At 51.6% G+C, this 25,918-nt stretch overlaps 2 protein-coding genes across 13 annotated transcripts; one reads left to right on the top strand and one right to left on the bottom strand.

Annotated features, from left to right (window-relative positions):
- Positions 1-5,002: 5,002 nt before the first annotated feature.
- On the bottom strand, positions 5,003-11,489 carry LOC113935841 (cytoplasmic tRNA 2-thiolation protein 1). Of its 4 annotated transcripts, XM_035725250.1 has the most exons (4): positions 11,364-11,489; positions 10,640-10,842; positions 9,431-9,975; positions 5,003-7,768 (listed from the first exon to the last, which is right to left on the bottom strand). In XM_035725250.1, the coding sequence occupies exons 3-4, from the start codon at positions 9,936-9,938 to the stop codon at positions 7,203-7,205; spliced, it is 1,074 nt and encodes a 357-aa protein (XP_035581143.1). In that variant the 5' UTR covers positions 9,939-9,975; positions 10,640-10,842; positions 11,364-11,489; the 3' UTR covers positions 5,003-7,202. The 4 variants fall into 4 exon arrangements, with proteins under 4 accessions (XP_035581143.1, XP_027474225.1, XP_035581144.1 ...); XM_027618424.2 differs by lacking the exon at positions 10,640-10,842 and having other exon boundaries at positions 11,364-11,470; XM_035725251.1 differs by lacking the exons at positions 10,640-10,842; positions 11,364-11,489 and adding an exon at positions 11,282-11,318.
- Positions 11,490-11,733: 244 nt separating this feature from the next.
- Positions 11,734-25,799, top strand: LOC113935849 (beta-1,4-galactosyltransferase 3-like). 9 transcript variants are annotated; one of them, XM_027618442.2, is made up of 7 exons: positions 11,734-12,090; positions 12,702-12,808; positions 13,118-13,300; positions 20,723-21,000; positions 22,250-22,512; positions 24,151-24,338; positions 24,887-25,147. In XM_027618442.2, the coding sequence occupies exons 4-7, from the start codon at positions 20,724-20,726 to the stop codon at positions 25,107-25,109; spliced, it is 951 nt and encodes a 316-aa protein (XP_027474243.2). In that variant the 5' UTR covers positions 11,734-12,090; positions 12,702-12,808; positions 13,118-13,300; position 20,723; the 3' UTR covers positions 25,110-25,147. The 9 variants fall into 9 exon arrangements, with proteins under 9 accessions (XP_027474243.2, XP_027474242.2, XP_027474244.2 ...); XM_027618441.2 differs by lacking the exon at positions 12,702-12,808 and having other exon boundaries at positions 13,186-13,300; XM_027618443.2 differs by lacking the exon at positions 12,702-12,808.
- Positions 25,800-25,918: the final 119 nt, after the last annotated feature.

Genomic DNA, 25,918 nt, shown 5'->3' with positions numbered 1-25,918 from the left:
CTGAACCCCTGAGCCCTGGTTATAGGAGAGTGAAACTGCAGTTAGATTATGCATTAAGTCCCCGTTTGGGGATTTGGCCTAAATGATGCTATTTTGTGCCTGTGGGTTTTTTTTTTTTTAATTCCAGTATAGTTAACATACAATGTTTATTAATTTCAGCTGTACAGTATAGTGATTCAACAATTCTCTACTCTGTGCTCATCATGGTAAGTGTACTCTTAATCACCTTCACTCCCTAGTTAAGAGTCTGTTTTTTGGTTTGTCTCTTTTTTTCTTTGTTAATTTGTCTTGTTTCTCAAATTTCACATATGAGTGAAATCATGTGGCATTTGTCTTTCTCTGACTTAATTTCACTTACCATTACACCCTCTAGCTCCATCCATGTTGTTGCAAATGGCAAGATTTCATTCTTGTTTATGGCTAATATTCCACTGTATACATATACCACATCTTCTTTATCTATTCATATACCAATGGACACTTGGGCTGCTTCCATAATTTGGTTATTGTAAATAATGGTGTAAATGTAGGGGTGCATGTATCTTGGAATTAGTGTTTTTGTATTCTTTGGGTAAATACTCAGTAGTGCAATTACTGGATACTAGGGTAGTTCTATTTTTAACTTTTTGAGGACCTCCATACTGTTCTGCACAGTGGCTGTACGAGTTTGCATTCCCCCACCTACAGTGCCTGAGGGTTCCTTTTTCTCCACAGCCTCTCCAACGCTTGTTTCTTGTTTTTGGTCTTGGTTTTGTTTTGTTTTAGTTTATTTTGTTTTAGGGGTGCCTGGATGTCTCAGTCGATGAAGCATCTGCCTGTGGCTCAGGTTGTGATCCTGGGGTCCTGGGATCAAGCCCCACGTCGGGCTCCCTGCTCGTCGGGGAGCCTGCTTCTCCCGCTCCTCCCCGCTCGTGCTCTCTCTCACTATCTCTCAAATAAATAAAATCTTTGGGGGAAAAAGTTTATTTTGTTTTAGTCATCTCTACACCCAATACGGGGTTCGAACTCAGGACCCCGGGAATCAAAAGTAGCATGCTCTTCTGACTGAGCCAGGCAGGAGCCCTCTTGTGTTTTTTATTTTAGCCATTCTGACAGGTAGGGGGTGATACGAGGGTGGTTGTTTTTTTTTTTTTAAAGATTTTATTTTTATGTAATCTCTACACCCAGGGTAGAGCTCGAACTCACAGCCCTGAGGTCAAGAACTGCATGCTTCTCTGACAGAACCAGCCAGGTGTCCCGGAGTTTTGTTTTGTTTTTTGGGTTTTTTAAACAAATTTCTGCACATTCTGTCCCCTTAGGCTCAGCTTCTTCCCCAGTCCCCTGCTTCTCCATAGCTGGCCTCACATTCTCAAAAACTACCCTCTGTGTAGGACACACTGAGATCTTAATTCTTGGTGGTGGCCTGACAAGCTTGGTAGCTTCCCTAAGATAGAAGTTCACTGGGGAACTTCCTCTTCTAGGGACATTCTGGTGGCAAATGCTAAGTGAAATCCACTCTGTCACTACTAGTGAGTATGTTACATGTCCATTAGCAGCAGAGTCTCCTGAACTGGTTGGAAGATGGCATAGGAGCTGGTCCTTGGAGACATGATCGTGATCCCTTTAGACTCTCCCTATGGAGGTCTCTCCTGCTGTCTGCAACCACCATCAGTCCTGGACTATTGTCTGATGGTTCTCTATCCCTTATAAATAAAACACCTCCGTAGTGTGCATCATCAGCTTTTCTGAGACCAGAGCGCAGTGGATTCAGGAATCATTCTCTATGGCATCAAGCATGTGTGGGTCACAATCCCAGCTTCCAAATGTGCATCAATGATGTGAGACCCTGTGAAGGTTGCATACCACGAGTGTCAGTTTCCCACTCTGCCAAATGAAGAGAATTGTTAGCCAGTCCTCTCTAGGGGTGGTTGTGAGGGTTCACTGGGGCAAGGTGTTGTTATAATAAAGGCACAGTCCTGAGTCTGGCACAGGAGGCGCTCCAGTGAACACCCACCTCTTTCCTATCCTCCACTCAAGGGGAGATCCGGGCACAGACTTACTGCTTAAAGAGTGGTCTAGGGCGCCTGGATGGCTCAGTCGGTTAAGCATCCGCCTTTGGCTCAGGTCATGATCTTGGGGTCCTGGGATTGAGTCCCGCATCGGGCTCCCTGCTCAGTCGGGAGTCTGCTTCTCCTCCTGCCTGCCGCTCCCTGTCTTGTGTGTGCGCTCTCTCTAATATAAATAAAATCTTAAAAAAAAATAAAGTGTGGGCCAAGGACCAGCAGCATGAGAATAATCAAACCTTAGAGAAGACCTTGTTCCTGTCCCTTCGCCAGGCTGGGTCCACAAGGTCGAAAGAATGTTAAGGCAACAAAAGGGCTGAGTGGAAAACACAGAGCTGAGCCCAGCCCACTCCCACCCCTTTTTCTGGATCCTCCTTCCCAGGAGGGACCCAGCCTTTCTGAAACCGCTCCGTCTTAGATGCCCTACTGGCCTAGGGCTCAGGACCTTGTGCCTGTGGATTGGGGTCCTTAGCAGAACTGGGGTTTCTTGAACTTACCCAGCTATGCTCCAGAACCACGGACAGCGCCAACCCTTGGGCTGGGAGGTCCCCAGGTCTGGCATGATGGGTGGAGCGCCCCCTGGAGGCAGATCCCTGACCTGCCTCAGATGCAGAGGGAGGAGGGCCGGGGAATGGGACCGGCGTGATACTCTTAAGGGACAGAGGTACTGGCTTGAGGACGTCCAAGCTTCTCTTTAATCTCCCTCTGAAAACATCCTGGGAGCTTAGTTAACTTCAGAGACACAATGCATTTCGCACACAACACGGGGTGACTTGCCCCCCAGAGCTGATTCTGCCTTCGCCCCCTCCAGAAAACCTGTGTCCCGCTCCTCCCCTCCCTCCCCTCACTTTCCAGTGTGTTGATATTTGCTTGTGCCTTTTTTTCCTAAAGATTTTATTATTTGTCAGAGAGAGAGCACAAGCAGGGGGAGCTGCAGGCAGAGGCAGAGGGAGAAGCAGGCTCCCCGCTCGGTGGGGAACCCAATGCAGGACTCGATCCCAGGACCCTGGGATCATGACCCGAGCCGAAGGCAGACGCTTAACGACGGAGCCACGCAGGTGTACCTGCTCTGCTTTTAATCCCTTCCTTGTACTGCCAAGGAACTCGATGACAGCACGTGATTTGTGATCCTGCTCTGTGCCTGGTGCTATGGCGAGCTTGGTTTCAGCTCCGTTGAAGGAATGAAGCATCAAAAGTCTGGTTGAGGTGTTGTATTGGGAGCCGGTGGGTCACAGAGATAATTCTAAGTTTTCCTTCATTGTATATGAAGGTAAATATTCAGATGAGGGGAAGGCCTCAGTCAGGCCTCAAGGTCAGGGGAAACGGTGGTGGGTAAGGAGGAAAGGTCCAATAGGTACCATAGGGGAGGCCTCATGGAGCTAACAGAACCGTTGAGACGTGAGGACTCATTCTGAAGATGAGGGACTTGCCAGGCCCCGGGGAAACCTGAGAATGAGCCACATACAGGTCCTGAGTTCAGATCGACACCAGAAACCTGCAAACATCACAGCCAAGTCTGGGGTGGGAGCCAGGGCCCCAGCTCTTAGTTCTAGTGGTGGGCGGGCCCTAGGGACCCCTGCAGATGAGTCCGGGTTCAGCCTTTCTGGAGGCTTCGTGTCTGACCAGGTCTGGGCTAAGAGCCAGAATGGAGAGAAGATTCAGTTTCAGGTAAGTCCTGGCCCCCAGATGCTCCTGCTCCAAGAGGGTGGTCCAAGAATTCTGAGAGGATGCGGCACCCCTCCATCCATATTCTGAGGGGGTAGAAATGCACTTGGAATGAGGCAACATGAGTGGGGAGTGGGAGGGGAGGGGCCCCCATGATAGGTTACGCCAGTTCTGCAGCTCAGCCTTCACCTCCCTGGTCATCACTGGGGAGAAGGGTTCCGGAGGGGGCAGGCTGGGAAGAGACAGCATCATCCGAAGCACAGGTGTGGCAGGGGGAGGGACATGACAGAGTTTGCAGAGAATGTCCAGCTGCCAACATGGGAGCCCAAAGTGGGAGCTCCCAGGTAGTTCTCTGAGCAGCTGTTGCCTCTGTGAGCACATGGCCAGGTGGGTGGTGGTGGGCTTGAGGCTGGTGTTGGTCATCAGGGAAGACGACCTGCATGGGGAGCAAGACAGTGAACCGCCCCACACGTTATGTACAGTTTTATACTTGTTTGCATTGGAAGGGTAAGTCTTGTATTGGTTATTCGATCCTGCCTGGTGCTTTTTAAAGTTACTCCAATTCAACAAAGACATTTTCCATTTTAGTGTCTTACTTTCTTGAGCATGGTGACAGCGGTTCAAGTCCATGCCTGAAACTCCTGCATCTGGATCACCTGAGATGTCTATGCTGTTTCTCTCCGTACGCCATCATTTTGTCCTATCCCCTGGCAGATTTTTAAATTGAAGGTCAGGTATTTTGTATGAAAAATTGTAGGGATTTTCTGAGGCTCAGGTGGAAATTTTGCCCCCCTGGATACTAGAAATCTCTAGAATAGCACTGCACAAAGGAAGGTTCTGTGATGATGGGAAGAGTATATCTGCATGGTTTGGTATGGCAGCCACCAGCCGTGTGCAGCTATGGAGCACTTCACGTGTTTAGTGTGACTGAGGAACTGAGTTTTGAATTAAATTAAAAATTTTTTAAAGATTTGTTTATTTTAGAGAGAGAGACCTTCTCCCAGCGCACATAAGTGGGGAGAGGGTCAGAGGGAGAGAAACTCCCTGCTGAGCCCGGAGCCCTACTCAGGGCTCCATCCCAAGACCCTGAGATCATGACCTGAGCTGAAACCAAGAGTCAGATGCTTAACTGACTGAGGCACCACTAAATTTTTTTTTTAATATTTTATTTATTTATTTGAGAGAGAGAATGAGAGAGAGCACATGAGAGGAGGGAGGGTCAGAGGGAGAAGCAGACTCCCTGCTGAGCAGGAAGCCCGATGTGGGACTCGATCCCAGGACTCCAGGATCATGACCTGAGCCGAAGGCAGTCGCTTAACCAACTGAGCCACCCAGGCGCCCGAGGCACCACTAAATTTAATTTTTATCAACATAAGTGTAAACAGGCTCAGTGGCCAGGGCTACCCTAACTTTTGCTTTCTGGCAAGCAGACAGAGTAGGGATCTTCACCTGGTCTGGGATTGAGTGTGTTTGAAGCTAGGTTCTGGTGTTTTTGTGGGTGGGTCTACTTCCAGGTGACCCTTACTTCTGTGACCTTACTTGGGTCCTAACAGGTGCTTACTGGGCCTCTATTTTGTACAAGACCCTGAACATCAAACTTTATTTACCCGGTTCCATGAAACTGTCCAGGGGAAAATATGAACACAGTGTCTGGATGACCTCAGTGCTCTTCCCGTCACCCCAGATTCTGGCCCCTCGAGTCCCTTCCTACCTAGTCCCGGACTCTAATCCTGTCTCCTGTCCCATGACACTGTTGAAAGCTCTGCTCAGATCCCCAACTTCTTAGCCTATGCTTTCTGCCTGTTCCTCAGCTTTCTGGCCCCTGCAGCAGAATGAGCCTCTTCAGTGGGATCCTGACTGCCTTGGTAGCTCTTTGATGTCTTCAGATAGCTTGCTTTGTTATAGATCTATTTTTTCTTTTCCAGTTGATCTCAGTGGCAGTGTTCTGACACGAGATTCTCTGTCATAGCTAGAAACCTCCCTTGCTTTATTTCGGGCTCTGTTCAAGTCACTTTCTCAAAAAGGCCCTGACCTCCCAAACTGAACTAGCACCCCCTTCACACCCTTTCCCCTTAAGCTGCTTTGTTATTCATAGCATGCATCATCAGACGTCACATTACATCCTGATTTGTCTATTGCCCCTCTCCCACAATACTGTAAGCTCCATGAGTGAGACGGATTTTTTAAAAGTTTATTTATTTTTGGTAATCTCTACACCCAATGTGGGGCTCAAACTCACAACCCCCAAATCAAGAGTTGCATGCTCCACTGACTGAGCCAGCCAGGAGACTTAAGTAAGAGGTTTTTTTGTTTTTTTTTTTTTTCAACAATGCTTAGAAATGCCCCTGCACACATTAGGGATTCAGTACATATTGAATAAATGATGTTGGTTATCTGGTGGGGTGGGAGATCTGCCCTCAAACCTCAGTCTAGTTAGGGAGAACAAGAACCAGAGTGTGGATGGCACATGAGGGCAGGACCTGGGGGCTGGGACTTGGGAAGAATCCTATGTCCCGGGCTGGGCAGGTGAGAAGAGAGAGGAAGGCTTCTAGAAATACCCTGGAGGCTTTGAGAAGGAAGACGGCAAAGACAGGGCATTCCTGACAAGGGACCAGGCCAGCAAAACTTGGAGGGGGGACTGAGAATGCCAAGTCTCTCCCCAGGGGTCCTGCTGGAAGCTTTTCTGGGCCTCACACCCTCTTGGAAGCACAGGGTAGCAAATCTGAAACCCAGAGCCCCCTGGTGGCCATAATGTAATATGACCCACAAAGTTGGCCACCATATATTGAGCACACTATCAAATCCTCACAACAGCGCTTTGATGGGGGGTGGAGGGGTGTAATTCCATTTCAGAGGAGGAAACCGAAGACCAGAAAGGTTAAGTCACTGACCCAGGCTCATCCAGCTCTGCCTCCATAATCTGAGGTCTGGGGAGCCCACCCAGCTGCTCCTCACCCATCACACAGAGACACTAGGAGAGATTTCGGGGGGGTGGGGAGCAAATCCACCGTCTTGAAGAGCTCCAGGTGCAGGTCTGGGTGGGGGCCCCCAGTTCTGTCCATCTCCAGCTAGGTGACCTCAGGCCAATGAGATCGTGTGTGGTTTGGATGAAATGAGACCTTGTGGCGTCTGCAGTACGCGCAGCGCTCAAAGATAAGCATCGTGGTTACTGTAAATGACCAGAGCCCACCAAGTCAAGTGGTTTTGCTAATCTCACCTACAGCCAATCATGACACACAGTAGGTGCTCAAGAAGGCTTGGACTATCCTGAGCATGCCCAGACCTGGGCAGAGTACTAAGTAAGCAGCCCCCTAATTTCCACTGGTTGGGAATGGAAAGTTGTTCAGTTCTCTTCTCTTTTAGATCCAAGAGTCCACGTCCCAACCCCTCTTACCTCAGTCCCAGGAGTCCAGGCCTCAGCTTCTGCGGGGTCACGGGTAACCGGTCCCGTCCGTCCCCCTCCCAACCTCACACCGAAGCCCGGGCGGAGGGGGTTTATTCGCAGCGCTCCTTACAGGCCGCCCCGCACTCCCCGTCGGCGGGGCCCGGCGCAGAACCGGGGTCGCTGGGCGGCGGGGGTGGCGGCCCCTCCTCGTCGCGCGCCCCGCCGCCCTTGCCGATGGCCAGGCGGGGCCGGCCGCGCTGCAGGCCGTCCAGGAGGGCGCAGGCCTGGCAGAGCGCGCGGCTGGCCAGCGCCCCGCAGCGGGAGCAGGCGCCGGGGGGCGGCGGCCGCGCGGCCGGGGCCAGGGCCAGGCGCTCGGCCGAGTGCACCAGGTCCAGCGCCGCCGACGGCCGCGCCGCCTCCAGGAGCTTGAGCAGGTGGCGCGCGTGGCCGCGGAAGGCCTCGGGCGCGTAGACGCACTCCTCCGAGAAGTAGTCGAGGCGGCGGAAGTGCGCGTACAGCACCACCTCCTTCTGCGAGGCCAGCTGCAGGGGGCGGCAGCGCGGCAGTGCGCCCCCCTCGCCCCGCGAGCCCAGGCCCCCGCCCCGGGCCAGCCGCCCCGCGTCGCCCCGCAGGAAGTTCATGAGCACGGTCTCTGCCATGTCGTCGGCGTTGTGGCCTGGGGGAGAGGGGGAGAGAGGGAGAGCAGGTGAGGTGGGGGCGCCACCGTGGGGCAGCCAGGACCCAGCCAGACGGGGAGGGGCCTGCAGAGTGGCACGGAGTGTGCCACCCGGCCAGGGAGACCCCACCCCCAGGACCCAGAGAGAGATGGGGAGGGGATGGAAAGTGGCAGAAGGTGACCAGGCCCTGGAGGCCTCACACCCCAGACCCTGTGGGGCAGCCAGGACCCAGAGAGATGCAGAGGGGTGTGGGGAACAGCACGGAGGGCCACACAGGGCCATGGAGACCCCTGGGCACCATGGCACAGCCAGGTGGAGGCTGGAGGTGGTCACAGTGAGAAACAAGAGGAGAACACACACAGACTTCCGGGGAGCAACTCGGGGTGCCCTCCTTTGCCACCCACTTATGGCCAACCAGGCCCTGTGCTAGTTGCCTTCTCACGAAGGTAGTAAAAGTGCTTTACGCTACAAGTACCATTTCAGTCTCAGAAGTGTGCTTCCTACTGCACAGAAGTCAAAATGGCATTTAACCGTTAATGGAGATTCTCAAGCGAGCCCTTGTCTCAGTGCCTCTGGGAATGCAGATCGCGGAATTTAGAAAGACCAGGGAGGAAGTAAGGGAATATTTACACAACAATCACCATAAAAACATAAGCTAAATCTCTACTTATTCTGCATCTTGTCATCTTATACTTGAGTCTGTATAGTCCAGACAGTAAAACACTGGTCTTCTTAGGGCTTCTCCAACTGGCCATACTAACCCTCCTCAGGGCCTTTGTATAAGCTGTTTCCTCTGCTCAGAACCCGACCCTCTGTCCGACCTTCACTGGTTACTTGGGTGGCCTTCAGGTCTTCGCTCACTCTGGAAATGCTTCCTAACCCCTACTCTTCTCCCTTCACTGGGTGCTCCGGCTATAACCTGGCAAAGTGTGATTTTCTTTAGTAGCACTTCTCAGGTTATAATTATGCATGTGACAGAAGAGCAGGAACAGAGACTGTCTTGTGTGTCATCACGATGGCAAACATTTCTGTAATGCCTCCTGTTTCCAGTCTCTGGTCTAAGTGCCTACACATAACTCATCTAATTCCCAACAACCCTGGGACCTCGATATTATTAATAAGCCCATTTTACAGAAGAGGTAACTGCGGTTAGGTAATGCTCTGGGCTACGTAGCTTGTATCTGGTACGCAGTAAATGGTCAAGGATTATGTGTGGAAGTAATGACCGGGAGAGAATAAGGGTTAGCAGAGAGGAGAGGCCGACAGAGAAAAGCAGTTCAAAGATAGTTGCGTTTCAGACTACAGTTGGCTTCCGATGGGTGGTACCACTTCACTCGCCTCCTTTTGTGAGGGGAGACACAAAGAATGCCATTTTTTAAAATGCAGGGAACCACAGCCCCCAGAGAGTACCCCTCCACCCTTCTAGCTGCCAATGTGATGGCAGTGACTCAAAAGCATGCAGCGCCCATCCCAGGCATGCACGCGTACTGTGCCCGTACTTCACTTCACACACCTTCAGCGGGCATGCATATCCCCTTCTCCTCGTGGACAGCCTCCACCCAGGGCACACCCAGCGTCTCCTTCACCACTTCTTGGACCCGGGCCCAGGCCCTTTTTTAGGTGCCGGCCCCTCGCCCCTCGGCTGCAGTGCCTGCGCTCACCCGTCACGATGTGCGTGGCTCCCACGAGGCGCGCCCCTTCCTCCAGCGCGCGGCGCCGCAGCACCCCGCAGAAGGTGCAGCAGGCGCGGCTGCGGCCGGAGCCGGCGGTGCTGCGGGCCACGGCGTCCATCGTCCAGCCCCCGAAGAGGTCTGCGTAGGCCACGACGGTGAGCGGGAGGTCCCAGCGCGCCGCCTGGCGTCGCACGGCCGCCAGCGCCGCGTCGCGGTAGCCGCTGATGCCCTCGTCCACGGCCACCAGGCGCAGCGAGACGCCCAGGCGCGGCGCTAGTTCGCGCAGCACGTGCGCCAGCACCGTGGAGTCCTTGCCGCCGGAGGCCCCCACGGCCACCACCGCGCCGGGCGGCAGCAGGCGGCCCGCCAGCACCGTGTGCAGCACCTCGGCCTCGAAGGCGGTGCAGAAGCAGGCCCCGCACAGCGCTTGACCGGAGCGCGGGCGGCGGAGGGCAGCGCGCGCCGCGTGGCAGGAGGCGCACTGCGGGGCGGGCATCGCGGGTTCCGGGCGGGCCGGGAGGAGTTGGCTTCTCCTGGACAGGGAGAGAGGGGAGGCAGGTTACGTACAGATTCTGGTTTGCGGGGGTCGTAGCCTCCGGGGAGGTGGCCTGGATAGCACTGAGTACACCCATTGCCTGGAATACTCTCCCAGCACTTGTGCAAGCTTGGTACCTTCAAGTCTCAGCTTAAACGTTCATTATTCATTTGTCCATTCCACAGGTATCCATTCATTGCCTCCCATCTACCCAACATGCGTTAGGCACCGGGACAGCAGTGATCAAAATAGGAACGGTTGCAGGGAGGCGCGAACCCATGGATAAGTAAATAACCAAAATACTTTACAAACATAAGGAGTAATATGAAGGAATTATCCTCTGGGCTGAGGCCACAACGACAAGAAGGAGTCGGGCATTAGATCAGGGTGGGAAGAATGTTCCAAGACAGAGTTAATAGCAAATGCAAAGACCCGAAGGGCAGGGCCTATGTTCAGTTGTTTGGAAAGTGAGTTATGGCTGAGGCGGGGAGAGGATCCAGGGCTTGGAGGTTGGCAGGGCGAGGAGCTTGGATTTTATTCTGAATGAGATGGGAACCATTGGATGGTTGTAAGCTATGGAGTGACAGGACCTGATTTAAATTTTAACAAGATCCCTCCGGCTGCTGCGTGTGAATAGAGGTTGGAGAGTGGCGAGAGCTGACCAGTAAGGAGGCTCCTGCAATGATCAGATGAACAATAATGTGGCTTAGGGCTGAGCAGAGGCAGTGGAGGTGGAGAGAAGTGGTCAGATTCTGGATCTCTTCTGGAAATAGAGCAGGTGGGTCTCACACAAGACTTGGTTGAGCGAGGCAGTAGGTGAGAGAAGCAGAGAGGACTGACAACTTCAAGCTTCAACTTCTGGCTTCTGCAGTTGAAGGACAGTGGGACCATTCATTTCGTGGGGAGGAGGTGGGGAAGAAGGGAGAACAGGCAAATACTGTGAGAGGCGTAGGTTTAGGCCAGAGAATCTGTAATTTTGTTTGGGCATGGTAAATTTTGAGGTCCTTTCCTCTGGAAGTCTTTCCTGAACCCCGGGCTGGGTCTGGCGCCTCCTCTGGGCTCCCACGGCCGCCTGACGCCCCCCACGCCAGCCCTGATCACTCTAGGTTGTACCCAGGATAGAGGAGGGTGCCTTGGAACCGCCCTCAGGTTGGGGGGTGGAAACTAGAAGGAGTCAGAACAGAGGCAGAGTCCTAAAGCGGATCAGCCGGGACACCAGCTGCTTAGGGCCCTCCAGTGCCGAGGGTCGCCAGAGACCGTTGGGGGATCACGGAGAGGAGTGCCGTATCTCCAGGGATGCCTACCGGAATGCGTGGGAGAGTGATATGGAGATCCTCAACTGCGACAAAGGGCCAGGATCGGCGCGCCGAGGAAGGAAGAACTCACCTGAGTAGAACCCGCGCAGGAAAGTCCAGGCTCCGAGAAAACGCGGAAGCGAGTGAAGGGACTACGACTCCCAGAAGGCTTTGGGTTTACCCGCGGACGACTCCCGGCTGCCGGTGGTGCGGTTTGGCCCGAAGCGCCTAGTGCTCGGGGACCAGCTGGGCCCACACCCAGAGAGCCTCGCCCCTGCGTCAGGCGCTCCGCCCACGGCTCCCAGAGTGCTCCAGGACAGACCGCCGCGTCTGTCGTTTGCGCTTGCGCAAAAGCAGGGGCGTCTGGTTTGTAAGGGCTACCTCGCTCTATGCACTTTATTCTAAAACAGGGACGGATGCTTTTTAGGTTTTCTGCCCTTAGGGGAGTATGATAGGATTTGAGATGCGAGTGGAGAGTCGTCGGGGTGGGGGGAGAAAGGAATAGGGGTGCGCAAGGGAGAGGCAGCACGTGCACTGCGCAGATTGCAGGGATTGGGCCGCGTTGCCCGGGACACGGGGTGGGCTTTTACGCGCACCCCACGGGAGTGGGAGTGGGTGCGCGCCCGCGCGGGGAGCCCCGATTGTGCGGGCTGGGGGGTTGTGCGTGCGCGGAGCTGACAGGAGCGGTTTGCACTTCACGCGCGCGCCAGGCTCGGGGAGTGACCCGGGTGAACAGTTGCGCACCGGTGTGGCTCAGTGACAAGTGTGCACACCTCCAGCCTTGTGGGGTTGAAGACAGAGCTCGGGATGGAGGGCAGGTGAGACCCATGAGATGGAAGTTTCCCAGGGTTGGGGTGCATTCTCCCAGGAGTCAGCCAGAGCCCTGCTCCCCTCATTCGCTTTCCAGCCCCCAAATTGCCTTCTCTCCTGCGTGTTATATTCCGAGGTTCTCTTGTCTCTACGCCTGTGAGGCCCTTGATAGGGAGGATTGAGAGTGAAGGGTGATGGGGGACGTTTGAGCGTCTGCAGCTGTCAAGAGGGTTGAACCCGGGTCATCGGGCTCGTACGTTAGTGATGTCCTGAGTCTTCCTGTGTTCCAGGTCCTGCCCTGGGGCCCTGGGGGACATAGGAGTGTCAGGCGTGGCTGGGGAGATAAGGATGATGAAGCTTGACGTGGAGGGACCAGATGTCCGGGGCTGCAGGGGCCCAGACGTTACAAGTCCTGCGAGCCAGGACGTGGGGGAAAGATCAGCGCTTACTGAGCAATTGGATGTACTCTGCATTTCCAGGCAACCTGTCAAATTCCTCCTCTGTAAAGTGGGGGTAATAACAGAATTTGCCTCATAGACTGTTTGTGAAGATAAATGAGGTAATATGGAAAGTGTTTGTTCACCAAGCAGTAAACTTTCATTATTTTCATCCCATTTAGTTTTCATAACCAGGGATGCCTTTCCTTTCGTGACCAGGCCTAATTTTTCTTTGAAAGCGAGGAGTGGGGTGAGAGTTGCCAAACCTCAGGCAACCTACTGATAGTCTGTAAGTCAGTTCTCAGTTTGGGGGTGGTTTTGTACCTCAGAGAACATTTGGCACTCTGTGGAGACATTTTTGGTTGTCACAACAAGGAAGCAGGGGAAGGGTGTGACTGGTGTTTGGTAGGTAGAGGCCAAGGATGCTGCCAAACATAATGTGTACAGGATGGCCTCTCATTGTAAAGAATTACCCTGTTCAAAACAACAGTGCCAAAGCTGAGGAACCCTGGCCTAAGTGGTATTCTGCTGTGAGGTACATTGGTTTTCTCACCCAAAAACTGGTGTACAAATTCATGTGTTTCTGTGTTGGTTTTAGTCTCCTACTTTGCAAGTTGCTTTCACTAAATATTTGAGCAGATCTCAACACCACCCACATACTTTCAGCTGAGAAATTGATAAAAAGGTTCACCTCAAACTGGACATCATTGACAAAAGGAGGATGTGAAAGCCAGCCTGCCAGTTGACTCCCTGTGCCACTTGCTTAGTTGTGTGACCTTGAGTAAGTGATGAAAACTTTCTGTGCTTGAGTGTCCTCATCTCTCCAGTGGGGATGATAATAGCATTGTTGGGTTAAAGAATTAAATGAGTTAACCTATGTAAAGCATTAAGACCAGTGCTCGGGGCTTAGTAAATGCTTGGGGCTGGGGTGTTCTGGTTCCTTAGGTCACTTGCCTGGGGCAGCAGTAATTGGTAGTGTTGAGAACTGGACCAGTCCCTCTAGTCCTCAGTGGCCACATTCACCACCAAGCTGGCACGGTTTGGGCAGAAGTTCCTTATGGATACTTTGCAAAAAATTTATGTTTTGTTTGTTGCAACATATTAATATTCCAGTGGAAAAGACTGTAAGTTGGTGTCGGGGGCTTCTGGAGAGGGCAGAAGACTAGCTTCTCATCACTTGCAGGGTAAGGTTGAGTCCCTCAACCTGGTGTTTGCAACCAAGCGCCTGATGACTTTTCAGCCTCCTGAGCCTCTGGCAGGTCCCACACAATTGCCAGTGAAGTAACTTAGTTCTGTCAGGTGTTTGCACATCCCGTCCTCTCTTTCTGCAGACTCTCCCTCCGTCACCCCTCCTCACCACACTGATTCCTATGTCTCATCCAGGTAGCCATGTGGATGTACTTCCTCTAGGAAGCCTACAGGACCTGTCCTCCCTTGCACTGCATTAATGAGCCACTTCTGGGCTCCCACAGCCCCTGGTCCCTCACTTTGTCAGAGGCCCTGTCACCTGAGCTGCCCCTAGCTTACCCCTCCTTTCTTGTCTCCTACTCTTCTTTGCACCCCAGTGAGCACGGAGCCTAGGCAGGAAGCTTGCCATGTGGTGTGGTGGTTAAGGACAGAAGCAGCTTGGTTCAGATCCTGGGATTACCATCCTGGTTGTGTAACTGTGGACAACTGACATTTTCTCACCTGTAAGATAGAAATAATAATAGTACAGCCCTCATATGATGAGAGCAGTGGTTCTCAATCTGGGATGGTTTTGACCCCCAGAGGACATTTGGCAGAGACATTTTCGGTTGTCAAAACTGGGGTAGGGCGAGACTGGCATCCAGCAGTGTTATAAACCTCTAACACACAGGACAGCCCCTCTAGCAAAGAACTAACATGCCCAAAATGTCAGTAGTGCTGAGGCTGAGAAGAGAGAACACTTGATGAGTGCTTATAACAGCTCTTGGGCCATAATAAGTGCTCTGAAGATGTGAGGTACCATTACCACCTCTACGGAGGCACACCAAGCTCTCGGATGCCTCCATCTCTCTTTGCCTAGCATGCCTTTCCCTCCCTTGTCATGGGGGTTGAATGCATACTTATCCTTCAGGATCTGCCCAGAATGCTACCTCTTTGGGGAAACCTTCCCTGAGCTCTACCACCATATCTCCCAAGACACCCCCAACCAGACAATGGGTTAGAGTTCAAGTAAGGTCAGGACTCCCTTTGTGGATTATATTAGTTTATAAAACCTAAAAGCTTAATGTTGATTTAGATTAGGGGAAATTATTAAGAAATGTTTTTAAATATGATTTGCTGTGGGGGCAGCTGGCTGGCTCAGTCTCAGAAGAGCATGTGACTTTTGATCTTGGGGTTATAGGTTTGAGCCCCATGTTTGATGTAGAGATTACGTAAAAAAAGAAAAAATCTTTTGTTTTGTCACCATACAATACATCATTAGTTTTTGATGGAGTGATCCATGATTCATTGTTTGCATATAACACCCAGTGCTCCATGCAGTACGTGTCCTCCTTAATACCCATCACTGGGCTAACCCGTCCCCCACCCCCTAAAACCCTCAGTTTCTCAGAGTCCATAGTCTCTCATGGTTTGTCTCCCCCTCCAGTTCCCCCCTCTTCATTTTTCCCTTCCTTCTCCTAATGTCCTCCTTGCTATTCCTTATGTTCCACAAATAAGTGAAACCATATGATAATTGACTTTCTCTGCTTGACTTATTTCACTTAGCATAATCTCCATGTTGATGTAAAAGTTGGGTATTCATCCTTTCTGAAGGCTGAGTAATATTCCATTGTATACATGGACCACATCTTCTTTATCCATTTGTCTGTTGAAGGGCATCTTGGCTCTTTCCACAGTTTGGCTATTGCGGACATTGCCGCTATGAACATTGGGGTGCATATGGCCCTTCTTTTCACTACATCTGTGTCTTTGGGGTAAATACCCAGTAGTGCAATTGCTGGGTCATAGGGTAGCTCTATTTTTAATTTTTTGAGGAACCTCCACACTTTTCCAAAGTGGCTGTACCAACTTGCATTCCCACCAACAGTGTAAGAGGGTTCCCCTTTCTCCCCAACCTCTCCAACATTTGTTGTTTCTTGCCTTATCAATTTTTGCCATTCTAACTGGTGTAAGGTGGTATCTCGTTGTGGTTTTGATTTGAATTTCCCTGATGGTTAAGATTTGCTGTGGGAAGAATAGGAACTAGCAAGGGCACCTGGGTGGCTCAGTCATTAAGCGTCTGCCTTCGGCTCAGGTCATGATCCCAGGGTCCTGGGATCGAGTCCTGCATTGGGCTCCCTGCTCTGCGGGGAGCCTGCTTCTCCCTCTCCCACTCCCCCTGCTTGTGTTCCTGCTCTCGCTGTCTCTCTCTCTCTGTCAAATAAATAAATAAAATCTTTGAAAAAAGAAAAGAATAGGAACTAGCAAAATTGTCTGAATCATCAGGAGAATTAAGAAAAAAGTTATGTGCTGTACACACGGGACCCACATCTAATAAGTAAAGACTCAAAAGTGTGAATGTAAGAGGGGAGAAAAAGATATACCAGGAAAACAGCACAAAGAAATCTAAGTTCAGCTACAACCACCAAACAGATTTTCGAGTCAAAAAGCACTATGAGTAATAAAGAGTGTCATCACAAATGAAGAAGGAATCACCAGGATGACAAAACAATTCTAAACTTGGATGTACCTAACAACACAATCTCCAAAGAAATAAAGCCAAATTGAGCAGGATGAGGAGAAAAATGGACACATTCTAGAAGCACTGTGACATTTTAGTATATCTTTCTCATCAAGCAGACAAGAAACTAAAGCTATGGAAAATTTCAACAAGACCCCTGACAAGCTTGAAGTAATGGTCTGAAGAGCTGATGATGTGAGAATACAGGTTTTTTTTCCAGGCACATAGGAGATAAGTACAGATGTCCTAAGTGTGGCTCTTCAGTATGGTGCCCACCAGCTGTGTGTGGGTAACAAACTGTGTCTAGTCTGAATAGAGCCGTGTGGTAAACATAAAATACCAGATTAGAAGACTTTATGTGAAAAAAGAATGTAAAATAATCTCTCAAGTAATTTTTTACCTTGACTACATGTCGAAATCATAATATTTTTGCTATATTGGGTTAAGTGTAATGTTAAAATTAATTGCACCTGTTTATTTTTACTTTATAAACATGACTAATAGAAATGTAAAATTATGTCTGTGACTTGCATTATACTGGACAGCCCGGCTTCGGACCATGAGAACGTCTGAGCAAATTTGAGGGTCATCCTGCCCCACTCCCCAGGACAACGGGACCTTAACCAAGAAGCTTAGTACATGTACTTCTGATCCAATGGGTGAATTTTCCCATTCGCTTTTATGATTTAGGAAATTATTAAAACAATTTTTCATACATCTTGGAACCAGTTAAGACAGAAAGGGTCTGAGTGTGTATGTATATATTTGTGTATTATAGTAATTCTAAAACACTTTTGTTTGGGAGGCCCCAAAAACATAGTGAAAAATTTTGTATCCTCATCTTAAATTGGCATCTGACAATTTTTTTAAAAGATTTTATTTATTTATTTGAGAGAGAGAGAATGAGAGATGGCACGAGACGGAAGAGGGTCAGAGGGAGAAGCAGACTCCCCGCTGAGCAGGGAGCCTGATGTGGGACTTGATCCCAGGACTCCAGGATCATGACCTGAGCCGAAGGCAGTCGCTCAACCAACTGAGTCACCCAGGCGCCCCTGGCATCTGACAATTTCCAACATTAAAGGTTTTTGTTTTGTTACTCAGAGGTGAAAAATATTATATGTTTTCCAAGGTGACATGAGATGAGAATTGGCTGTTTAATGGAATAAATATTTTATGACATGACTCAAATAGGCTTTAAGTACCTAAGAGAAAAATGCATATCAATTCTAATGGGAACCATTAATTTTTACTGGATGTTTTATTCAGTATAACTTGAAAAAATTTCCCCTGAAAACATTTCAGTTGAATTTTTAAAAAAGAATTAGTTCTACTAAACTGTCATGCTTTGGTTGTTCTTTTTTTTTTCTTTTTTTTTAAAGATTTTATTTATTTATTTGACAGAGAGATGGCAAGAGAGGGAACACGAGCAGGAAGACTGTGAGAGGGAGAAGCAGGCTTCCTGCTTAACAGGGAGCCTGATACGGGGCTCGATCCCAGGACCCTGGGATCATGACCTGAGCCAAAGGCAGACGCTTAATGGCTGAGCCACCCAGGCGCCCCAGCTTTGGTTGTTCTGAATACAGAACATCCCAACATGAACCAAGTGTCACCTAAATGACCAGAATAGAAATACACTTCCATGCGGGGAGTTGTGTGTATACATCCCACTTGGAAGACCTCTGCTAGATAAAACAGGTTCTATATACCGGGAACCTGCCAGGAGGGAGGGACCATGTCCTAGGGGGATCCAGGGAGTCCAGACTCCGGGGAGACTCTGGGTATCCCAGATCATAGTAGGCTCTTAAGGGTTATACACGCACCACACAGCAGCCGAACAAAGCTTGTTTTCCCCAAATGAAAATATAACTTACTAAATGAGACCTGGATACATGTCACTTGGGAAATGTGGGTGTACTAACTTGAATCATGTCTTATGCATGGGAGTTGCTGTGAGTGTAAGACGTCAGATTTTTTTCTTGAAATTTTATGTAACTTTGGGAAACAATACGCAGTTGATTTATCATACCTGGTTTACCTTTCAACAGTGGTGAACTGGACTCTTCTATTTTTTGAGGAAGTAACAGGAACACTTATACGCCAACACCTACAGTCACATGATTATGCTGCCAATTTTTTTTTTTTTAATCATTGTTCGTAATTCAATTTTCTCCCCCAGGAGGCCAAATGATGATAGCACTATGTCTTAAGTCATAACCCCTGTATTTGCAATAGGGATTAATTATAAAATGAGGAGTCAGAAGATAATCGCTTGTTGCTGTCCACAAAATCCTGTCACGTTTCCTGTGGAGTCGGAGGGGTCCTTTTTACTCAGCTCTCTGGGAGATAGACCACACTTTCAATACCAGACTTTCCTGTCCCGCAGGAGGAGGAGGAAGTCTGGAGATGTGGGCCTGGGTGTCCTAACACTGGGTGATGTGTGTCCAACACACTCCCTTTGTTGGTGGCCCCACGGAAACCACCAGATGCAGCTAACTCCTGCGTGAAGAATCATGCTCCTGAGCACACATACACTGTGGAAGACTCCTTGCTCCTCCAACCTCGCCCACCCCCTGCCTGGGAAAGGGGAAAAGAGTCACCATCGAGGCTCTTTTGGCCCCCCCAACTGTTGACAGAGCAGCTGGGGATGTGCAAGAAGGAGGCGACACTGGCCAGTGTGGCTGGACTCAGGCACGGTCCACACCCGAAGCATTCACCACTGGGAAATAGGGATTAGTATGAGCCCTGCTGTTTTCAGTGAATACATTCGGAAATTGCTGGGCCAACTCTACCAGCATGATTCAAAGACTGGTTTTGGTCCCAAAGGGCAGCACCAAGTCCAGCTGAGGTCCCTAAGGCATACTTGACAATCAGTTGTCTTCTGTGTGTGGATGGGGTGCATTTCCCCCATATGTGGGGGTTTCTTCTCATTTTGATTCAAGGAGGGGGCATCTGCCTTTGGAGTGCCACTCAAAAGTCTTGCTTGGTATTCTATGAAACAGCACTCCTCTGTATGCTGTCTTTCCAGCTGAAAAGCTAAGAGGAATTCTGCCAGCAGGTAGTTCTCCCTTATTCCTGCCCCACAACAGAGAATTTGCTACTGACACTGGATTCTTGTTTCCATGCATCAAAATTGAAGGATTTTCTGTCCCCGATCACATTCTATCTTGTACCACATTTGAGATTCAGTACGGAGCCTGCTTCTGTGATGAGATAATCTGGTTCATCTAAAAATACGCTCACCAATTTAGTGAGAAGGACACCAACGTTGTGTATGACTGTTCAGTGCCCTTTGACTCCCCCTGCCCACCTGAGGGCCTTTGCACCTGCTGTTCCCTCTGCCCAGCCTCCGTCCATTTCTTTACTCTCCATCCATTTCCTCCTCCACCCCTTTTGATGTATAGGTTTTTATTGCTCTCCGAAATGACCTGTTTTCCTGTCTGTCTTTCCCACCAGAATGTGGGTTTCCCGGGGGTAGAGGTTTTTGTTAATTTTGCTTGTGGCGGCTTCATTGATTCCCACAATAATACTGGCACAGAAGTGATGCTTAGTAACTAGAGATGAATAAATGCTCAGCCCTCGTGTCAGGTGATGCTGGGGACCCAGGGCTGAACTGGGTCGAGGCCTGCCCCACTCCCAGGCTGGTGCAGGAAGGAGATCTGGACACGGATCATTCCTGGTCTGGTGGCCAGAGCAGTGACAGCTGACATACGGGACGAGGAGGGCTGAGGCAGGGAGGGGAGGTTGTGGAGAAGGCTCCCAGGCGAGGAGAACTTGCGGTGGCTGAGGACGAGCAGGAGTGCACCAGGTGGTGAATCATTCATTCACTCACTCATTCATTATTCATTTCCTGGGCCCTCCTGCCCTAGGAAATGCCAAGGACCCAGAGATGAGTCAGTCCTGAACCCTGTTCTCTGCAAGCTCCTACTCTGATGGGGGCGGTTGACAGGATGGTCACAGTCCAGGATGATCAAACTGTGGCGGAGGTACATACAGAGGCTGCATAAGCCTCTAGGGGCTACTTGGCGCCCGTTGGGAAGGGAAGGGCACCCAGAACAAACAGGAGTCAGGTACGTCCCTTTCATACAGGACGCTGGAGATACAAGCAGACTGGGCACAGTCTGGAGTACTCTGGAGCCGGGTTGCATTGCACACTGTGTGTCCTAGTGCAGCAACCTAGTGAGCTCGACCCCACTGTAGTCCCCATTATAGATGAGGACATTGAGCCTTAGAGAGATTGAGTCGCTCACCCAGGGAAGGAACCAGCTAGGGTCCACTGTGACCATGGGGTTCGGAGGGGACCAGCTGGAAGAGATGAGGCTGGAGATGTGCCCCAGGCAGGTTCTTCCTGCAGGTGGCGCAGCTTGAGTGGCCTCGCCATTCTCTCACTCTGCCCCACTCTCCAGTGTGCAGAGCCAGTCATGGAGGGGTGGGTGCAGGCCCCTGCAACTGAGCTACATGGGGCAAAAGTGAGGGGTTTGCAAAACGGGAAGAATGACCTTCTGCTTCTTTTCCCAGAATGGAACAGCAGAGGGGGCTCCTGTTACTATTTCTGGGGGCACAGCTGCTGCTTATGGGGGCATTCCTCCACCAGAGCCACAACCGCCACAGCCTCGCCTTCTTGCACATCCTGATACGGGACAGGCCAATGGTGGGAGAAGAGTTGCCCTTTTTGGTCTCAGTCTCCTCTGCAGGGACCTCTTCCCAGGATGTGTATGCCAACCTCAGCCAGATCCACCCTGTGGACGTTAGTGAAGAGCACCTGCCCAGCTGCCCCCTCATTTCACCCTACATCAGTAAGCTTGTGGGGGCGTCCTACACCCCCCAACCCTGTGTCAGGCTTTGGGGAGCTAGCAGGACTCCCTGGGGAGGGGGGGGGCAGATCCTGGAAGCAGAAGGCATGGGCCTGGTGGCTGGGGGTGATGGAGAGCATGTGCTGGTCATCTGTGGCTGCATCATAATGAACTACCCCAGAAATTAGTGTTTCTAAACAGTCATCAGCTCTCAATGTGTGTCTGGGTCGGGAGTTTGGGGAAGGGTCCCGCTGGGCAGTCGTGGTCCAGGTTCTTCATGCAGTTGCAGTGAGATGTGGCTGGAGCTAAAACAGCAGTGGGTAGAAGCACCCCGTTCTCTCCCCACAATCTCAGAGGGTCCGAGTAGCCCCTCCAGTGGGCTCGTTTGGGCTTCCTTACTGCATGGCGGCCTGAGCACTTACATGGCAACCGCAGGCTTCAAGAGCAAGTGTTCACATAAACCAGGCAGAAGCCATGATCTAGTCTCAAAAGCCATGTAGTGTCATTTCTGACATACCCCACTCGTTGAAACTGTCATAAAAGCCCACCCAATTTTAAGGGGCGGGGACATAGACTCACCTCTCCTTGGGAGGAGCATCAAAGTCACATTGTAAGAAGGGCATGTTGGGTCAGAGATACTGTGGTGGTGTCTTTGGAAAAAAATGCAGTCTGCCACGGAGAGGGGGAGGAGCCACAGCTGGGGCTGGGTGGGTGGGTGGTGGAGCCCTCAGTGAGAGGAACTGGAAGGAGCAGTCTGAGATGTAGGGAGAGCGGGTGGCCTGAGAACCACCCCAGGAGAGACACCCTTAAAACAACAGGAAGTTTTCTCCCACAGTTCTGGAAGCCAGAAGTCCAAAATCAGGGTGTCGGCAGGGTTGGTTCCTTCCAGATGCCCTGAGAGAGAAACCGTCCTACACTGCTCTCCTAGCTTCTGGTGGTTGCTGGCAATCCTTGGCTTTCCTTGGCTTGTAGGCACGTCACGTTGATTTCTGCCTCCACGGCCGCCTTGTCTCTGGGTCTTCACATGATCTTCTTATAAGGACACCAGTAATTGCATTTAGGGCCCACCCTCATCCAATACTTCCACATTCTCACCATCTACATCTGTGTAGACCCTATTTCCAAATAAGGTCACATGCTGAAGTGCTAGTGGATGTGGTTTGGGGAGGTGGACATGATTGAACCCAGTACAGCTGGGTTGTGGGTTTTCTGGGGCAGATCCCTGACCATCCCCGGCATCTGCCTCTCTCAGATGGCCCCTTGAAGGTGATGATCCCAGAGAACTTGACGATGGAGCAGGTGCTGGAAAAGAACCCGCTGGTGGAGCTGGGAGGCCAGTACTGGCCGCCTGACTGCTGGACACGGCACCACACAGCAGTTGTGGTGCCCTGCTATGGGCAAGACCAGCACCTGCGGCACTTGCTCTTCCACCTGCACCCCTTCCTGCAGCGCCAGCAACTGCACCATGCCATCTACGTGGTGAACCAGGTGCAGCCGGAATGGGGAGGGCCAGAGGCAAGAAGACAGAGGGGTCTGAGCATGGCTGTGGAGAGTTAAGACTGAAGACGTCAGTCTCTGAGCTGACAGCATTTGGGCCAGAGAGCATCCAGGGGGTGGGAGGGCTGGGTTTATGAGGCAAGAAGAACTTGAACTGGGGGGAAATTAGAGCTGGGGCTGTAGGTTGGGTCTAGACTGGCTGAGTCTGGGATCGGCTCAAATGGCTGTCTGGAAGACTCAGTCCCACTGAGTCTAGGCCTCCCTGAGACCAGGGCTGACCAGGTTGGGCAATGAAGCTAAGCAGTAATTTAAAGCACTGGGTTTGGAGTCCTTTGGAGGCTTGTTTGAATCTCAGCATTGCCCATTACTACCTGTGTGGTCAGAGTGTGGGACTGATCATCCATCCATCCATCCATCCATCCATCCATCCATCCATCCATCCCATTGTCACTCAGTATAACTATGTATAAACTTGGGGAACTCTGTGCCACTCTTTCCTCATTCATGAGGCAGGGATAATAATAACCCCTCCATCATTGGGTTGTAGGAAGCATTCATTGAGTTAATGACTAAAGCAATGAGGTCAAGGCCTGGCACATGGTAGATACTCAGTAAGTGATAGTGCTAATGATGATGGTGATGATGGTTTTGCTGGTGATGATTAAGATCCTGCTGGTGCCGGGGGTGAGGATGGTGATAGTGGTGAGGATGATGTTGACAGCAGTGATGGAGGCGAGGTGGTGAGGATGATGGTGGTGAGGGTGATGTTGACAGCAGGGATGGAGGCGAGGTGGTGAGGATGATGGTGGTGAGGGTGATGTTGACAGCAGGGATGGAGGCGAGGTGGTGAGGATGATGGTGGTGAGGGTGATGTTGACGGCAGGGATGGAGGCGAGGTGGTGAGGATGATGGTGGTGAGGGTGATGTTGACGGCAGGGATGGAGGCGAGGTGGTGAGGAGGATGGTGGTGAGGGTGATGTTGACGGCAGGGATGGAGGCGAGGTGGTGAGGATGATGGTGGTGAGGGTGATGTTGACGGCAGGGATGGAGGCGAGGTGGTGAGGAGGATGGTGGTGAGGGTGATGTTGACGGCAGGGATGGAGGCGAGGTGATTGCGTTGATGGCATCAGAGATGGTGAAGAGGATGGTGTTGGTGCTCATGCTGGCGGTGAACATGATAGCAAGTGATGATGGTAACGATTAAGGTGGTGATGATGAAGGAGAACATGATGATGATGAAGGAAGAGGAGAGGGAGAGGCAAACCCTGTCATGGTTTCTGGGCATCAGACCCAGTCTTTGGTAGGAGCAGAAACAGATGTAGGTGCTCCCTCCTCACCCTAACCCCTGCCTCCCTCAGATGGTCTCTTGAAGGGGATGATCCTTGAGAACCTTGAAAATGGCCATGGACGGAGCTGGGGGGCTGACGACACGGGGCTGACTGCCTAGGATGGGGGTGGGAATCCAGGAAAAGTTTTCCAGGGGAGGTAACCTTTGAACTGTGCCCTCATGGACACAGTTGTGGGTTTTCCAGCTCCAGTGAGAATAGGGTCCAGGCCGGAGAATGGCACTTGAAAAGGGGAGAGGATGGGCCTGGCAGGTGGGGAAATGCTCCTGCCTGCTGGGGAGGGAGCATCGAGCATCTCTGTCCATCCCAGGTGCACAACACCGCCTTCAGCCGGGGCAAACTGCACAATGTGGGGTTCTGGGAGGCCATGCAGGAGGAGGAATGGGACTGTGTCTTTTTCCACGATGTGAACCTCCTCCCAGAGGATGACCGCAACCTCTACATCTGCGACATCTTTCCTGCTCATGTGTCTGTGGCCATTGACAAGTTCAACTACAAGTAGGTGGAACGAGGGGGCCTCCTGGGGGGGATGGTTGGCCAGGCCCTGTGCTTTCCTGGACCTCGCCCTTCCCATCGTTAGGGTCCAGGCCCTGATCCCTGGGACCGAGGCAGAGAGGGATGTTGAGGCCCAGGGAAAAGCCTTGTAGACAGGGAAGAACCTTTTGGATGCAGGTGTTGGGGGGGGTGGTCAGTGATAGAAAGGGTCATGATGGAGGTCAGAGAAGGGAATGTATGAAAGGATGGGCTGACTAGGGGGTAGGAGAGGGTTATCCCAGGAGTCTGGGGAGAAAGGGCCATTAAGGGGTCACAAGGTGGGCCTGTCAGATGATTTAGGGGAGGGGATATCCCAGGTCAAGTGAGGGCCCATCTCAAAGGGCAGAGGAAGGGTTACTCCAAGATCAGGGAAGGGGACACCTGAGGGGTCAGGGGAGAGGTTAGTTATCACAGGGGTGAGTGGGGTAGGGCAAACCCAGAAATAATGCTTGGGGATCCTGGCCAGAGCCCCTGTTGCCTGAAATTCCTTGTTTCCAACTCTGCCTCTCCAGGCTACCCTACCATGGCTACCTTGGGGGGGTGTTTGCCCTGCGCCCCATTCACTACCTGAGGATAAACGGCTTCCCCAACTCGTACTGGGCCTGGGATCATGAGGACCATGACATCGCTGCCGGGTGGGGGGCCCTGCTTGAGGAGCCTAGCACGGGGCTGCGGGCCCCTCCATGGTGTGGGGGACATAGGCCGCCATGGCCTTTAGGGCTGGGTGTGGTATAGGGACCCTGTCAGAGGCAGGCATCTGGCCTCCCTGCCCTCTCCCCGTGTAAGGCTGCAACTGAGCGGGATGCTCCTCTCCCGACCCCATCTGCTCTTTGGCCGCTACCACATGCTGGAGGGGCAGGACCCCAGCCACCAGCAGAGCCCCCACAGGTAAGTTGGGGTTGGAGGCAGGATGTCCCATCTTGGGCGGTGCCTTAGTCCTGGGCTCACGTGGCTGCCCCTCCCCCCAGCCCTGGCCTTCTGGCCTCAATCCGCCGCAGATGGCAGTAGGATGGCATAAACTCACTGGGCTACAGGCTGCTGTCCAAGGAGCTGCAGCCCCTCTACACCAACCTCACCGTGGACATCAACTTCCCAGCTTCCCAGCCCTAGGAGCCCCGTGCCAAGCTGAGGGGGAGCTGGAGGCTGGAACAGAATCTCTAAGACCTGGGCTGCAGGGCAGCCCTCCCAACTGGTTGCCTATTAAAGGAGTTTATTTTACTCACTTCTCCTCTCTGCCAACCTTCATCCCCACCCTTTCATTTCCAGGCATTGATTCAGAGCCCCACTCAAATTCCCTGGTTCTCTCCATGTGGTTCCAAGTGCTGACCACTCACCTACCAATTTACTTCTCATGAAAACTTGTGGGGTAGGCACTGTTAGCATCATCCTTTAAAAACCCAGGACAGAAGAGGGCGCCTGGGTGGCTCAGATGGTGAAGCGTCTGCCTTCGGCTCAGGTCATGATCCCAGGGTCCTGGGATCGAGTCCTGCATGCTTCTCCCTCTGCTTCTCTCTCTCTGAGTAAATAAATAAAATCTTAAAAAA

This window comes from Zalophus californianus, chromosome 17 (genome assembly GCF_009762305.2).
Source record: "Zalophus californianus isolate mZalCal1 chromosome 17, mZalCal1.pri.v2, whole genome shotgun sequence".
Taxonomy (NCBI): domain Eukaryota; kingdom Metazoa; phylum Chordata; class Mammalia; order Carnivora; family Otariidae; genus Zalophus; species Zalophus californianus.
Note: the sequence above shows the minus strand (reverse complement) of the source record. Positions and strands in the feature narration are given on the sequence as shown.